This window comes from Salvia splendens, chromosome 6, assembly GCF_004379255.2.
Source record: "Salvia splendens isolate huo1 chromosome 6, SspV2, whole genome shotgun sequence".
In the NCBI taxonomy this organism is placed as follows: Eukaryota; Viridiplantae; Streptophyta; class Magnoliopsida; order Lamiales; family Lamiaceae; genus Salvia; species Salvia splendens.
In genome coordinates this window covers 811319-828259 of record NC_056037.1, presented here as the reverse complement: position 1 = coordinate 828259, position 16941 = coordinate 811319, and the positions used below count along the sequence as shown (strand labels likewise).

The 16941-nt window shown below is 35.6% G+C and overlaps 3 protein-coding genes across 9 annotated transcripts; all 3 read right to left on the bottom strand.

Annotated features, from left to right (window-relative positions):
* Positions 1 to 624: 624 nt before the first annotated feature.
* On the bottom strand, positions 625 to 3623 carry LOC121809793 (uncharacterized protein C57A10.07-like). Its single transcript, XM_042210593.1, has 3 exons — positions 2602 to 3623; positions 1337 to 1461; positions 625 to 1029 (listed from the first exon to the last, which is right to left on the bottom strand). The coding sequence occupies exons 1-3, from the start codon at positions 3197 to 3199 to the stop codon at positions 712 to 714; spliced, it is 1041 nt and encodes a 346-aa protein (XP_042066527.1). The 5' UTR covers positions 3200 to 3623; the 3' UTR covers positions 625 to 711.
* Positions 3624 to 6185: 2562 nt separating this feature from the next.
* On the bottom strand, positions 6186 to 6656 carry LOC121807860 (dof zinc finger protein DOF5.3-like). The gene has a single exon (XM_042208206.1). It carries the CDS (start codon positions 6654 to 6656, stop codon positions 6186 to 6188), a length of 471 nt encoding a protein of 156 aa, XP_042064140.1.
* Positions 6657 to 12026: 5370 nt separating this feature from the next.
* LOC121809844 lies at positions 12027 to 15770 on the bottom strand. 7 transcript variants are annotated; one of them, XM_042210659.1, is made up of 7 exons: positions 15600 to 15770; positions 15087 to 15189; positions 14318 to 14403; positions 13050 to 13991; positions 12747 to 12965; positions 12533 to 12657; positions 12027 to 12367 (listed from the first exon to the last, which is right to left on the bottom strand). In XM_042210659.1, the coding sequence occupies exons 1-7, from the start codon at positions 15623 to 15625 to the stop codon at positions 12168 to 12170; spliced, it is 1701 nt and encodes a 566-aa protein (XP_042066593.1). In that variant the 5' UTR covers positions 15626 to 15770; the 3' UTR covers positions 12027 to 12167. The 7 variants fall into 7 exon arrangements, with proteins under 7 accessions (XP_042066593.1, XP_042066599.1, XP_042066594.1 ...); XM_042210665.1 differs by adding an exon at positions 14128 to 14226 and having other exon boundaries at positions 14318 to 15189; positions 15557 to 15763; XM_042210660.1 differs by having other exon boundaries at positions 15557 to 15763.
* Between the last annotated feature and the right edge of the window lie 1171 nt (positions 15771 to 16941).

Here is a 16941-nt window from a genome sequence, read left to right as displayed (position 1 = left end):
TCTTATGAAAGTTCAAACCATGATGCGGACCGTACAGCATTTCAATGCTTCTGGGGATAAATTTTGGTGTCTGATGGTTCTTCATTTTTTTTGGATAATTTCTGGAAATGTTGTCAAATTAAAATTAGTTTATTCTATTTTTGGATTAATTCAAAATGTGTACTAGTATTTAGCAGTATGTTTGATATCGGTATTTTTTTTCTATAAATAATCTCGGATTTTATACCGCTTTTTGAAATTGTTGAAGCTAATCGTTCTATACTTGGTCGAAATCTAATACTGTTACAAATTGTTAAATTCGAAACAATTCAGCTTCAATAATTGCAAAGTCTTAATCACAAAATCCTTATGCCATTTTAAAGTAATGTTCTTGTAAGCAGAAATTTATTTTACTTTATTAAACTAATAATCCACTAGTAATAAATTTAGTAGTGATGAATCTTTACCTATACCACTACCTCATTGTAAAAAGAGAGTAAATGAAATGGTTTGTATTGTTAGCCGAAAGTGAACAATATAGGAAGTAGTAGAAGAAAAATAACGTCACATGCATTAAAATTTAAATGAGATTAAATTTTGTAAATGGATCAAAATTGAAAATTTAAGACCATTGATCCTTCAAAAAATAAGTATAAAAAAAATATATTTATATTTCATCAACTATGCAGCTTATGTTGTGTAAACTCAAAAAATAAATTAAGACAAAAGTTATTAAGCCCAAGGCAGCCAACCAGGAAATGGTGCAGTTCCACAATAACTGAACAACCCCTTGATTTCCGGGCATCCATTAGGGTACGGGATCGACCGGTGAAAGGGATCGCGCCCGAGCTTTTTGCGGCTCAACGCACCTAAACAACCATAAGGATCTTCTTGAAACTGAGACCTCACCAGGGCTTCGCCTTTCAGTGCAGCTTCTCTTGAGTTTTGAGAGGACGCCGTGCCTGAATACAGGAACCGGAACTCTGGAAACCTAATCGCCAAACGGTGTAAATGGACGAACCTCTCCTCCTTAAAGTCGTAGCCTACCACCTGAGTAAAGCCATAGGCAGTTCAAATACTCCTTGGTGGACAAGTTCGTAATCAAATCTTACTTAATTCACTAAACAAAACTTTCTCAATCTTGTGATGATGAAAAGAAACGCTTTATTTAACTTGGGACATATGGAGTATGAATAATAGGAATATTAGAACTAAATATTACACAAATTTTTGTAGTTTAAATAATTGAAAGAAATGCTTTTTAGTTCGGAAAAAAGCACACTTTACAAATTTTAACTACCAAACTCAAGAGTTTGAGATTTTACAATTTAGAGACAGGGAAGTGTAATGAACTTACAGTAATGTTGTGTGGATATGTGCCGGTAAGCTCCCGAAAGCGACAGACGCTAAAGAGAAGATTCTCAAAGCTATCTCGAGCATGCTCTTCAGTTAGTGCTCTACTTCTCACGCTGTCTCGTTTGCCTGCAGAATTTTTGACGGTCGGGATATAACCATGAGATGCATTACTAGAAAATAATCAGCAATCTAACATCAAAATAGGTTTCTTTGGTATTAGTCTAACACTGTATCGAGACGAGTAGCCAAAATCCATCAACCTCAGAAAGCCATACGAAAGCAAAAGATTACTAAATAGCAATCATCTGAGGGAAATATCAAAGCGAATACCAAGTTCAAATGTTACCACAAGTCTAATAACTTTCTAAACAATATGAGTCAAATGATGAGCTAAAGAATTAGAGTATATGATTGAGGTCAAGTACCACATAACACAGATTGCAGAACAAACTCTTTCGTACTTCAAATGATGTACATACAGATCAAACAAACAAAGTCCATGAGGTTTGAGTTCTCTCACCTACTTTCCATAGTCCTAAAATGATAAATGATCTTATAACTTCATCAATAATTGGGAATGATCAAACAAACAAATTCCATGAGGTGCAAGTTCTCTCTTCTACGAGCAATACTTGTATTTAGTTTCAAAGACAACTAGTTATTTAGTTGTACAAGTTTCGAAGAATCTTTGGTTGCAATAATATCACAATATTCACTCATACCACTTCCCAAAGGGAATAATCCAAAACCATCCCGATCCTTGTACTTAACCACGTCAATTTGGTTCTAGAGAGATCACCAATGTAGACCAAGACTTCCTAGCTAGGATCCAGAAATGGCATCAAATTATCTCACTTAAATCTGTCAAGGACTAATAGCCATGCTCGAGTCCAGGAAACACAGATAAAACAAGAATGCAGACGAAGTGAGATGTGGAAATGTTGCAACTTAGGTTATTCTAGAATACGAAAAAAGGATGCTAACTTTCCAGTAGAGACAACAAGTTACACATATCATCTTAAAAATCCAGAAAAAATTACTTTTAACAAAAACTTCACAGCTCGAACGCTCAACAGCATCAACCAACAAACAGTAAGTGACTTCAAGAACTATCATTCAGTCCAATTCATGAATCCATGCTTCACTAATATATACTCAAACATCAAAATCATATAAGGTTGATCATCAACATTAGTTTCCATCTCACCAAAACCAGCCACATCCACACAACTTACAAAAACTACAAAAATTGAAACAAGAACTCACCAAACCATTGCTTGGACTCCGCCACGGTCCAATAACTCTGAGCTTCGCTCCGTGGACCAGCTTCCTTCCGAGTCTCACCCCCACTGAACAAGAGCAACGCTGCATCATCCTTGGCTGCAATCTCCACTCCCCTCTCAATATGCGTGACAAACGTTGCAGCTTGCCCCGGATGCTTCTGATACGGCTCCAAATACCAAGCATCCTCCTTATCCACCTTCTCACAGCTACTACTCGTGTAAACCGAATGCCCGGCCACCATCACAAGATTCCTCAAGCTACCAAAAGGGTAACTATCTCTATCCGCATTCCTATCCACTACCCCATAAGAAGACATCATTCTCACACCTCCATCATACACCGAGAACAAAATCAGGACAGCAATGCCAATTGACAAGAAAATCAAGAACACCAGCAAAAGGGGGTGGAGTTTAACACAATGATGTATCCTATTTCCTAGCGATTTGATCATTCTCAAGAGATTATTTTTTGGCTTTCGTGATTTCTTAGGAATCCCAGATTCCAAGTCAAAATCCCTCCTTGGATATGCTTGGAATGACTTGGGACTATTGCTAGCTCCAAATGAATAACTTGGCTTCATAGATTAGATAAATCAAATCCAAGAACCTAGTGCAAATGTGTGCAACAAATCAAGAAAAATAACAGTGGACACCATGAATTTCAAGCATGCCCTTTTCAAATTTCAACACCAATAAATGAGGAATTCGCAACGTTGAGAGTGAAAAAGTTGGGGAATTGACGAAGCCGGTTGGGAATTTGGTCGAATGAAGTGAAATTCGAAGTGATTGTAAATCTGAATTGGGTGATTTCAGATAATGAGCTTTTGATCTTCAAGAATAATGCAGCAGTGCTGAATTCGACGGAATCGATAGAGAAATGAGAGATCAAACAAACAAATCACAGTGATTTAGGGTGATTTGTAATTGATGGGATCTAGCCAAGAATGAGTCAACTGAGAATTTGTTGCTTTCATTTTACATAAATCTGATCAAAATGAATTGAAAAGGCGTTTTTGTACTTAATTTAGGATATACTTATGAATATAATTTACTTATTCTAGCATAGACTTTGAGAATTGACTTTCGAGAAATAATTAAAATCAACGTTATTTTATTTTCTAAATTTATGTTCAAAACATCTTCTGTGTTTTGAGTAACACAAAAGTTGTAATTTAATACTACTATCATTATTACATAAATTTAATATTTATTATCTAAATTCAACCAAATTTCTTGAAGATTAAAAATAAATGCTGGTTAATTAGTTTATAAACTGAATTTTCAGTATTTTAAAGTTTTAATTTCGATTTTGATTTACTTTTGTACAATTTTTGTTTTTTTTTTAAAAAAAAATTATTGTCTGATATATTTTTTGTAGCTTTAACTTCGAGAAATTTTCAATTACTATAACTTTGTAAAAAATTGAAATATTTCAAAAATGTTAATTCTAGAATTTTTTTATAAATAATTTAAAATTGATATTATAAATTTAAAATTAAAAAACAACACTAAATAAATCAAATTAATGATATAAACTGAAAACAATTGAAACTTAAATCTATATAAATGCTTCCAAAACCCAATGGAATTGCAAATGCTATATTGGACTTGGGCTACACCAATTAATTAGGCTACATAGTCCATGTATCTTTATTTTTTGAGTCGCTTGAAATTCATAATCTGCATCGAATATTTTAGAAAATATAGTCCAATAATTTGGAGCTTTGATATATAATAAATATTGGTCCTTGCAGATAATGAATGAACAATAAATTTAGCCCCACTTAAGGTTGTGAGTTATGTGATTCTTGATTTTTCTACCAAACCACTATCAACATTCCACCTTCTTGTCTTCAATACAATTACTTTACATATGTTATATATGGAAAAAAATGTATTTTCTATGAAATTTTGTATTTCATTGAACTTATTTATTTATTCTTCATAATTTATTTCATTGTTTGGTACTCGTATCATATTATTCTCTTTTTAGTCACACTACTATAGAAGTAATGGGGCCCATTAATTACTGAAATTAATTTGGTCCATGAATATTTGGAAAGCCCAACACGGTTTCTAAGTTCGTGACTCTATAAAATTTCTTCTGTTTTTCTTTTGAAATGGAGTACTATATAATACTAGTAATATTCTTTAGTTACGTATAAATAATACTCCCTCCGTCCCATGTTACTTGCACGGTTGCTTTTCGGCTCGTCACAAATTCCTTACACTATTTATAGTTTAAGTAAGAATTAATGCATTTAACGAATATGCTAGATTAAGTTAAGATCGCATTTATTAAGTGATGTCTCATTACACTTAAAATTCTAATTTAATTATAGTAAAAAATCAATCCAAAATTTACGGCCTAAAATGAAAAGTGCGAGTAACATGGGACGGGGGAGTATATAGAATGCATATAAATAATGCGGCAAAGAGCATATTTGTACATATAATTAATATTGAGTTCACTCGTGCTCTGCTTTGAATATAGTTTATTTAAGTGCTCCAACCACTCGTACTTAAAATGTTTGGTTATGGCGACTGACAAGGAGTATAATATTTCGAAGATTTAATAAAATTACGTAACTTCGAGTTTAATTTGTGTTTTGATTTCAAAATAAATTTTAGTGAGAAAGTTGTGAAATACCATCGTTTTGGGTTTCAGAAGTGAAATGTCTGGCTATGCCATAATATACGAGGGGTGTTTTGTTGCTCAAGATTAACTTGTCTTTAAGTTGTTCTAGATTGAATTATTGGTTCGAGATGCATTGTCTCGAAATTAAGTATCGGGCCCTCAACACTGAAAGTTAGCTAGAAAAATCATAAGTTTTGAATTTATTTGTAGTTAGACTAAGAATGTTGTACTCCATTCGTTTACGAATAGTAGTCTCATTTCATTCCGGCACTGGTTTTAAGAAACGTTAAGAAAAAAGTATGTGGAAGAAAGTTAGTAGAATGTAGGTCTTACTTGTTTATACTTCTATTAGTTTTAAATGATATGAGTGGAATGAGTTAGTGGAATGTGTGTTCTCTTTACCATTTATAGTAATTATGAATCGGACCAAAATGAAAAAACGGGACTCCTATTCGCGGACGGAGGAAAATATCTAATATAACAATCGGAAAATTTTACGCAAACCTCACCATCAATAAGCTAAACAATATAGTCTATTCACGAAGAAAATAGTTTAACAATACTATATTACATGTAGTTCATCGGAAAGTTCGGAAATTTTCTAAAATTATGGGACAAACCAAAATTTGACAAAATTTAATGATTTTCATATAAATTACCCAAAACAAACCCAAATCAACCCCGAGCTAAACAATACAAAATCATACTGTATTATTTCTGCTTAATAAACCATTTCATTATGTAAATTACGCACTTTCATCAGTATTTCTCAAAAAAGAAAACAAACAAATTCCAAACAAAATCACACCTTAACACATGTCTAATCTCAACCATACTAGTAGTAGTTGTATTAGTTACGCTAGACACAAATCAAGAATTCAACCAAGTTCCACACTACACCCACCAACAAAAACTAAAATAAACCAAAATTAATCATAAGCCGACAGATCCCAATTGTCACTCATCAAATCCTCGTACGACATTCTCATCCGATCGCCGCCGCCGCCACTCCAAAACACCTCCTCAAATCCCTCCACCTCCACCAACGGCCACTCCAGCTCCGGAAACATCTTAAAATTCTCCGCCGCCGGCGGAAACACAGAGGCCTCCGGAGGAGCGGCTGGGGGAGGGGTGGAGGGGCGGGTTTTGCGGGAGCCACCGCCGATGGGGACGTTGCGGAGGGAGCCGCCGCGGGTCCAGTAGCGGCGGCAGGACTTGCAGAAGTAGCGAGGCTGGGAGACGCTGTAGTTGTTGTAGTAGCAGAACTTGGTGTTGGAGGAGAAGCATCTCGGGCAGCTTGGAGCCACGACGTCGTTGCTCGGCCTCCATTTGTTGATTAGCAATGGGGGCTTGGTGTGATCGAAGAAACGGTGGTTGAAGCTTGATGATGAAGGTCGCATCTTTGTTTCAGCTTGTGTTTTTGGATGTGTGTTGCTTTATTATACTCCATATAGAGATATATATAGAGAGATGGTGTAGGGTAGTGTGGAAATGAATATGCATGTGAGAACAAAAGTCTTAGTTTTGAATATATATTGTTTGTTTGTTTGTTACTAGAATCTTATTATTGGTTTGTTTGTGTTTTTTTTTATGTTATGGGATTTTGCTAGGGGCAAATTGTCGAAAAAATGTGGAGTTAATAATTGGTCAAATTCTGGTCTGTTTTGCATTTAAAAATCAATCAGAAAAAATACGATATTTGAATTGGTTTCGCGACTAAAAAATCTGGTCGCCCACGTGCAATATATTATCGGCGATTTGGTGGTTTATGAGTTGACGCTATTGTTAACTCGTTGTCCATGATGTCCATGTTTGATTTTCGGGCGGATATATTTTAGATACTAGCACAACTTTAAGCATATACATAGTTGGTGATTTGGTGGAAGGGTAATTAATAGTATGCAAAATATGCATATGAAATTTTTTTTTGTTATAGTATATTGTTTGCATGGTTGGTTTAAATGTATTTTTGGTCTTACAAGTATTCGCCAATTAAGTGACATTTTTAGTGTAATTAGTTTTGCTATATAGAATGCATAAATTTACTTTGGTAGGGGATATTCAATTTATACACCTATAAAATATAAAAAAATTGATGATAATATAAGAATAAGAAAAATTAAGTCTCAATAGTGTATGTGTCAAACGTTTTAAAATATTGGTGGAGAATTTTGAGACTGCAATTCAATAATAGTACTCTTTTGTCCTAAAGTGAGTTGGTTGGCAAAAATTGAAATAAATTTACGCACTATGAAGTACAATAGAAATGATGAAATTGTGTACGGAAATTTAATTGAAGCTCTAAATTTTTTATAAGTTAGATTTATAAAACACACTATTCTATAATTAATAATGTAGAGATTACTCTACATCTATTTATAAGGTAAAGCCTACACCCCTAATTAACATTATTCTTAAAATTTCCATTGTATACCGACTATATATAAGTACTTTCAATTAATAATTAAAAATTTTGACAAACAAACAATGGGAAGAAAACAAGTGTGACCGAAAGGTGACTAGGAAAATCTAAAATAGTGGACCAACTAGCTAGTAGCATTGTGGTATATATGGAAAATATCACTTTTAATCTTGAAATTAAAATTTTATTATAAATGTCTTTAACTTTTAAATTATTCATTAATTTAAAAATTAAACTATGGTCTTTACATAAAAAAAATCCATCATCCATTTACGACTCCATTAAAAAGTATCGATCAATTCGATTAATAACAGAATAGAATAGTCTATTAACATGAAATACGGAGTATAACTTGTTGAATGCCAATATGCATTTTTAATAAATGACATGACACAAAACAACGTTAACCATAATACTTAAATGAAAATTTCCATATTGAATTAATTAAAAGAAAATGACATCATTCTTTTAAATAATAGGGCACATCTTACATTCAAAATAAAATAAAAAATTTACACAGTGACATCCAATTATGGGCAACATTAAAATTTGAAGTACGTAAATACGAATGCGTGATATTTTTTATACAAAAGTCAATAATTTGGAATTAATTTAATTGAATATTTTTTATTATTTGAGACATTATATTTAAAAAAATGTGTATATTTTTAGTTTAGAATGAGCAAATCAACAAAAGATTGTCACCAATAGTATGTGCAAAATATTAGGCAAGTTCGACGCACACATTCAGTACCTAAATCGCTAAGTAAATATAAATAAGAATAAACATCAACAAATTATATAGTACTAGTAGCTAATATATAGTTCCATAATTATCAATTGCATTATCCCTTTTTTATGGTAAATAGATATCGATGTTCAAATTCGAAACCGTCACATTCTTATCCATCAATATTGCCACTTATGCTCAATTTTGGCACCTTCTTTTTTATACACTTGAAGATGATATCGATATACGTATTTCTAACATAAATATCAATCTATCAAGTGCAAATTGCAGGAAAAATATATAATTAGCAAAAAAGAGAAGCTTTGACCATCCCTTATCCAAAAATTTGCAAATATTTGGGATACATTTCTCCTCTAATTAATAAATGCATTTTTTTTCAACAAAGCAGATGTTATGTTAAATAAATATAAATTTAAATACATAAGGAATAATGGGTGCTTAATAATTTTTTAAATGCAAACTTTACTATAGTGTATATATATTTTCATAATATGATTACAAGAACCCAAGTTGTACTCGATTAGGGATGGGAATTCATGAGAACGAAGACTTCATGTGGAGTGTTTTTTTTGTCATTTTCGTGTATACATGGCACATGCAATACAAATACCTAGAGGCCTAGATTTGATTTGAAATCTCCATTTTACTTTGAGATTTTTTTCTTTTACTTCTATTTGTTTTCAAATTCTAACTATATATATCTATTACAATAGCATCTTATTTTGACATGCTAGTAGGCTCAAATTGAAAAATCATGACTCCAACACAATTCACAAACATAATTGTCATTAAAGAAGGTAGAGACGCTTACAGTGACAGTCGGTAGATGCAACATCCGATGGAGTATGGAGCCTGAAAGGAAAGTGAATTAGTCTACGACACCAGCAATATGTATTTTAGGGCCAATCCGACCAGAATCCGCTACTTTTTGCCTAAGTATTACCCGTGTGATGAAATATATGGATTGACCGCTCCTAGACGTAGTCGCGTAGATAAACATCATATCAAACTGAATAAACAATTTATGTACACTTGTTTTTAGTATTCATGGTTACTTCAACGTTGGCATTAAAAGTGCTTTCGGCAGTAAGCTGTGGGAGAGAGAGGCGACCATTTGTTTGTGACCCACCCTATTCTTCATATCTCACCTCACTAGTTGTAGACAGAGATTGTGCATATTGAACTAGTGTGACATGTTATAGAGTCCATTTTAAATGTGTTACATAGTATCTTTTCCTCTCTTACACCTACTTAGACTTAAGGGTTGCATTGCATGTGGTTGGTTCTTAGCTAGAAATGGGCATGCAAAGAAGGCCCATAATTTGATGAGATGTGATTGGTGAACCAAATTAGAGAGATGTTTGTTATGAGGGTCATGTGCCACCTAGGGCTAAACATTTTGTGTCAATAGTCTCATAGTTGATTAAAGAATCCAAAATTATAAAATTGCAATCAAATTCAAACTAGTTTTGCTTGGATGGAAAGAGAATTAAAGAGGATTTAATGAAACGAGTATAATTAATTTGTAATACAAATCGAGCTAATATCAAAACTAAAAATAGTGGCACGAACATGTAAAATTACTACATTGACAATGACATTAATAGTAATATTCTTCCTAAGAGGCTACTACATATTTCAAAATAGAGTAATAAATTGAATAACCTATTGAATAATAGAAACTTATAAATTTAAAGTGTTTACCTAAATTTTAAAAATAAACAAACTAAGAAAATAATAGTGATCGATGAAACTCAATTACTTACAAGAAAGAGCAAATTAAATGGCCCATATCTCAAGTCTTTCAAGACTAATGGCCCACAAACAAATGGATCGAGTCAATATGATTGGGTGTAATTACTCCAATTAGTTGAGTTTATTTAGTTTCCTAAAGTCTCAAATCTTAGTTGAATATTGAGGACTCTTGTGATAAACAGAGCTTACTCCCTCTAGCAAATGTCTTGTAAAAAAAAACTACAAAAAGTTTCATTTCCAACTAATGAACTATGTTAATTTAATACTGAGAGCTCTATTCAATGGGCATTGACATCAAATTTTTAATAAATTAAAATAAATAAGAGTAATTATATCTTTTTAATTAATTGATGGCTCAACTTATTTCATTACTAAATCAGTACTAACAGAAATCAATACTTTCTCTCCTAAACTATTTTAAAACATTAGTGATACAAATTAAAATATTATCTCCTAAATATTTTAAAACATTGAATTGATCATGGTTGTCCCTTTTTAAATTATTTTGTAAGAATTCTAACGAATTCTATTTGTATATATATTAACAGTAAAAAAATTTATAATACAATCAATATTATTTGTTATGTATATTTTTTTAAAAGGATCAATAAATGGTTCATCATATATCCGTGGTGACTCATACCCTCAACCTATTGGATGATCGATGGAGAAACGTTTTATCAAGTGAGATGTTCTTCTTCGTCTAGTTACCGTTTATGGATAAGTCTTCTACATATATTGAATAAGTGTTTTATCTTTGTTAAAGCACTAGCAATATTTTAATTAAAACTAATAAAAGTTTTTATTAAGAAGAAACAAGACTCAAAGTCTTATTTTAATTTGGTGTGGGTCACACGTGCGATTTCATTGTCCATTTCCAAGCTGATATGCGACAATTTCAACTAGAAACCTCTAAGACTGAGATAGTGTCAATATATAAAACGAGTTGACTTAGCCAATACACTCTCATATTCCTACTCATTCAAATATTTTCTCCTACATATACATACACACATCATTTTTCGACAAATTAACACTCATCACTCTTTCCCGCCTCCCAACCGCCGCCAACATGTCCGACGCCGCCGCTTCCCGCAGTCTCCGTGGGGCCCGCCCCTCGTCGCTTAGCATAAGCAAACAATCCCATAACATAACAAAGCAAAAGGCTGCGCCGCCGCCAGCAGAGGCAAAATCTCACCGCCGCCACCCTCCACCGGTAATAATCTACGCCGTCTCTCCCAAGAAAATCAACGTGGAGCCCGGAGAGTTCAAGGCGGTCGTGCAGCGCTTAACCGGCTTGAACCCCTCCTCGTCGGGGCCGGCGCTGATCGACGCTCCGCCGCAGCCGGATTTTGGAGGAAACGGCGGCGGAGTGTTCCCGGTTGAGTTTTCCGGCTGCGGCGGCGGCTTTGGGATGCCACAAAATTTATTGTGGAATGGAACTGATTTCGATAATTTGCATGGAAACAGAAATGTGAATAATTTGATGATGAATTTAGCTTCTTCTTCTTCTAGTAATTTTGACGTTATTAATTATTTTTATGATATCTAATTATTAGTCAATGATAAATATGTTAGGCCTCATGTATTAAAAAAATTAAGTCCAGTGAGTTTTAGTCTTTTAGTCAATTGTTTTTTTATTAACAGAGTTCTGTTTTAATTACTTATGTCAAAATTGATGATATGGCGATTGCTTGGAATCTAGCTTATTTACGTGTATATTACTAGTAATTGTTAAAGATTGTGGTAGCCGTAATTTTATTTCAAAATCGTCACTTATTTGTTTGTATTGTTTTTAGTTTTGATTATGTAATTTTTACTTAATTATTAATAATAACAAAGTTTCAACAATTAAATTTTGTAAATTATTGTATTTATCACAACCGTATATTTTACACATTTCTTAAGAACCAAAATATATTTCACCTAGAATTTCATATAGATTTTACACATTTCTTAAGAATTTTTACAGTAGAGCTCAATTCAACAAGTACGAAAACTATAACCACTGCATTTGCTTAATGGAGTACTGGGGCTCTCCCCTCCAAAATTTGTTTCAACAACGCCATTTTCGTCCATGCGATCTCTACGCATCACCGGGTTGTAACTAGACGGACAGCGTGATGCTTCCCGAGCCTGCTTTTCCCTAAAGACCCCCCACATATAATATTTGCCCTGAAATCCTGCACACAAAAAAAGCAACCATGTCAAAGAGAACTTTGTTTTTTCGTCACATGGCTTTATGCAGTATTGTTAAGTGGAGAAAGAATAAAGTAGAGAGATTGATATTTCTATTTTAAAAAAAGAGTAACTGTGACTGGGAGTGGACGGAGGGAGTGTTTACGTACTCCAGTGTGATAATGGCAGTTTCGTCGAAGGAAACACCAAAAGCTCAGCATTCTTAACAATGGCTTTCAGAGCAAGATCCTCTTCCACCATTTCATCAACAAGGTTATCATATAATCGCTCGCTTCTATACCAAAAAAACAGTGTAATTCCCGTTAATGTAACGTGAAGGTAGTGCAACAACATGTTTAACAGCAACGAAGAATGATGTCAAACCTTTCAGATGGAAAGAAATAGAGTGCGATGTTTCCAGCACTCGATTCTGAGCTCTCGAAACGTGGTGGCCAGACATGAGATCTTGGCAGCATTTCTAGGTGGAGCAGTGGTATAAACTGGCGTGCCTCGTTGTATACTTTCTGGCATGCCGATATAGACATGTGAGCCATGATATCCTCGAGTATTTCATCTCCATTGTTGGATATACTGAAACTTCCCCTGTTATTAAGTAGAAGTTAATTCTAATAAATGCAGAAAATAACTTCGATGTAACAACTTTACCATGTTTATTATTTTTCTCACCTCCAAATTGGTTCCATGACTGGTTCGGCTCGGATTTGGCAATCATTTGAATCCTTCGGAAACCCATCACAAGTTGGATTGATGCTCCTTCTCTCAGCAGTCATGCAAGCAGACGGAATTCCTGAGTCGAACCCTTTGTGTTTCTTGACACGTTGAGCAGACAGAGGTTCACGCTCGTGGCTGTTGAGATTAGCTGCAGAAGGCGTGTCAGGTTTCATATTCTTTGAACTTCCCAAAGAAACACTGTCTGACGAGAAACGAGATAATGCAGGAGTAGTCTTGACATCTGACCTGCGATGCAGGCCGTAATATCTCTTCAGAGAGGCCGTAACGCCCTTCATATCTTCCGATAATGTAGATTCACTAGCCAATTTAGCACGCTCGCTGAAGCCAACATTAGTGCATTTGTTATGAGGCCTATCCGAGGTGTTACTACAAAGTGTATCCCGGCCTTTTCTCAGGTCGGATACTGGACTCGTACTTCTCTTTTCCACGGCACAATCTTTCCGAGATGTATCATCAGCCGATAACGTACTCAAAACCAGATTATCCTCGATATTTTCCTCCTTGTACGAATGGGAAGATCTCTGCTCACGTCTTTTGCTTTCACCTGCTGAAAGAACGATAGCATCGTCTATCATTCTCAAGCCCGCAACGTGACAGTCACTGTCAGTTGCAGACAGTTCAACCAAGTCCATCTTTGCACACAGATCATTAGATCGAGACGCGGGCTCTTCTATCGTGATCACCACTACACATTTTTCCTTCGTTCCCGTTCCAGAGTCGCTTGGAATATGCTCTGAAGTTGAGCAGTTTCTTGTTTTGTTACGAGTGTCGTAATTTTTTAGGCGAGGCTGTTGGTTTTTCACCTCAGCTTCACAATCATCACACAACCATCGAACAAATTCATCGAATGACTTGGGTACTACGTTAAGGCAATAGCTGGAAACGAAGAAAAGTTTGAATGAAGTAATAAATAAATTATAAATTCTCCTCTTAAGAAGCTGCTCCTCCGAAAAGGGCCACAGGCCACAGTAAAACGATACATTGAACGTAGGCACATAAACATATATCTAACCTTAAAAAAACAGAAAGCAGTAACATGTCACGTTCAGCTGCCAACAGCTTGAAGATGTATAATAATTATAGATGATGAATGCAACCTAAGCTCATATTTCTGCATTTTCATTTTCTTTGGTTCATGGAGAGGTTAAAACTTTCAATGAGGAAATAGCGGGAGAAAGGAAAAACTTCATTATGCAACTTACCGATGCACAGCATATTTGAGGCATTTGACACAGTACACAAATGAATTACGGAATCCTACGTCACCACACTGCAAACATACTATCTCCTGCACGAGGAATTTATGCACAAGTTCATTATAACAAAAGCTGGTTCATATATATAGTTAAGTTTTCCATCGACATCCTAAATTGCAGTTAAAAATTGGAAAACTAAGCTGGCTGATAATTCTAGAAATCACAATCAGTCATTCAGTTGATTAACAATTGATATTTTCTATGTAACCGGGGTTCACATATCCAGTTAGGATCCTCTAGCATATAAAAATAAACAAGCAGACTAACTCAAATCTTATCTGAGAAGTTTTGTATAGGAGATCAAGTATCATTCATGTCGATAGAATATATCAAAACCACAAAAAAGTTCTCTTTTCATCTGTTCGTGAGGTATTCTGTCTAGTGATTTTCATTCGACCTGTTGTCTTTCGAGTCTAGACTTTCACTGCAGCATCAATGTTTCATCTGCTATTTGTCTTTAAAAAGTTCCAAAATGGAGTACTTTTTTAAAACTCATTTCCATTGAAATCACAGCCAGACTTCATTTAAACAATGAACAGTGGAATTCAAACTTGCAACGAAAATAATGCAAACAAACGATCAAGTCACAACCATTGAACAAAGTAATGAACATAAACTAACTTAAGCTTTCCAAGTAAGATTGCATCGACATTCGACAACCAGCTATATATTCATAGCAGAGACACGACAATGGAGACGATCAGCACATCCATACCGGGGTAGAAGGCCGTAGAGTCATGTTTCCACACGAAGGATATCGAGGATGATCTACATCAACTACGTCCACATCCTCACAATGCCAAGATATTCCTTTAAATCTGAAGAAAGGGTAAAACAAAATTGAAAGCTTAATCATTTCAACCAATAGATATTCACATTAGCTACATTATTATCCAGTAAAATCTAAGCAAACCCCTCCCTATTTGTAAACTGCAATCGAAATTCTCCACAGCAGAAATGATTTTTCCCAAAACAAAACCAATAACGTGTTTAATTTAATAAAAAAACACACACATTCACAATCCACAGAATCCCTAAAAAATGAAGGGCGACAGAAAATGGCAAGAAATTGACATGCAGCTGGGAATGCCATCAAACTCAAAAGGGGGAAACCGAAAACTTGAACGAAATTACTAATCGTGACAGCAGCTTTGAATTGAAGTAGAAAATTGAATAGTGACTCACTATCGCAAAAAAAACAGCGAGAATTATGTGAAAAGAGACGAACAATACGGAAAATTCAAGCTTCGTCATGTCATCAACGGATTAGAAATTTGGACAGAGCGAATTTAATCCAGAAAATCTGCGCGAGATTTCAATTATTTCTATCAGTTTGGTGAAATATTTTTCACATCAGAGTACATTTTGGACTGAAAGAAATCTAAATAGTTAGAGATAAACCGTAAACACTCTAGAAAAAGGAAATAGAAAAACTTTATTAATGGAGTACTTTTTAAAATATTACTCCCTCAGTACAAATAAAAATATGTACAACACGAAATTTAATACACAATTAGTATAAGGCCACAACGCGTCACGCGAGTGGCCCGTATTCCGTCACGAAGGGACGGGAAGGCGGCGTGACGCGTTACAGCGCCCCGTCTCGTCCCCAGCCCGTTCCGCGTTACGTCACGCCGTGACGGTTGGCGAGACGTCTCGCCACGCGCCGAGACGACGTGGCGCGCTCCGGTGCCATGCGTGACGCCCACTCGCGGCCCGCAAGTGGGCATCGTCACGCTGACGCAATAATTCATTTTTAAAAAAAAATCGAATTAAATAAAAAAATGAAAAACGGTAATATTACCGTTATATTACCGTTTTTTTAATTTTTTTACTCTATAAATACTCATAATTCATCCTCATTTCACACACAAATACACATCTATTCTTCCCAAATCATCTCCATTTCCTCTCCAATTTTCATCTAACCTCTCATCACAAAATGTCTGGCGATAGAAACTCTGGCGGTGGCGGCTCCGGCGGGTTCGATATCAACACGTTCGGCGACTGGTTACAATGTCCTCGATGGCTGGGCGGTCCGTTCGGCGCTATTGCAGCGCCCGGATCGCCCAGCGCACCGCCTAGCGCGAAAATTAATTTTTTTTTCCGAAACACTATATATACGCGCTTTGCTCGTCATTTTCATTCGCACCACTTGTTTTAACGAGTACTCTCTCTATCTTAATTTCTGTTCAAGATCAACAACGGGAAATGGATCTCAACAACGAGCCTAGTTCCGGGAGTAGCGGGTCACAAACTCCGACGATCCCTGTGGGAAGTGGATGGGGTCAGGTGCCCGGGTACTACAACATGTACCCGTGGCAGCAGATTATGCCCGGGGCCCCAATGGGGGGGAGTCCGCCGGGGGGGTTTCCGCTGATACCGGGGTGGGTACCCGGGATGCAGATGATGCCCGGGGGAGCACCGGCGACACAGTGGACTCCGGGGGTCGTACCGGCGACACAGTGGACTCCGGGGGTCGTACCGGCTACACAGGGGACTCCTGGGGGGTCCCCGGCGACGGCGGGGGATGTCTATCGCCCCAGTTTTGATTTTTCGACGGGGTCTTC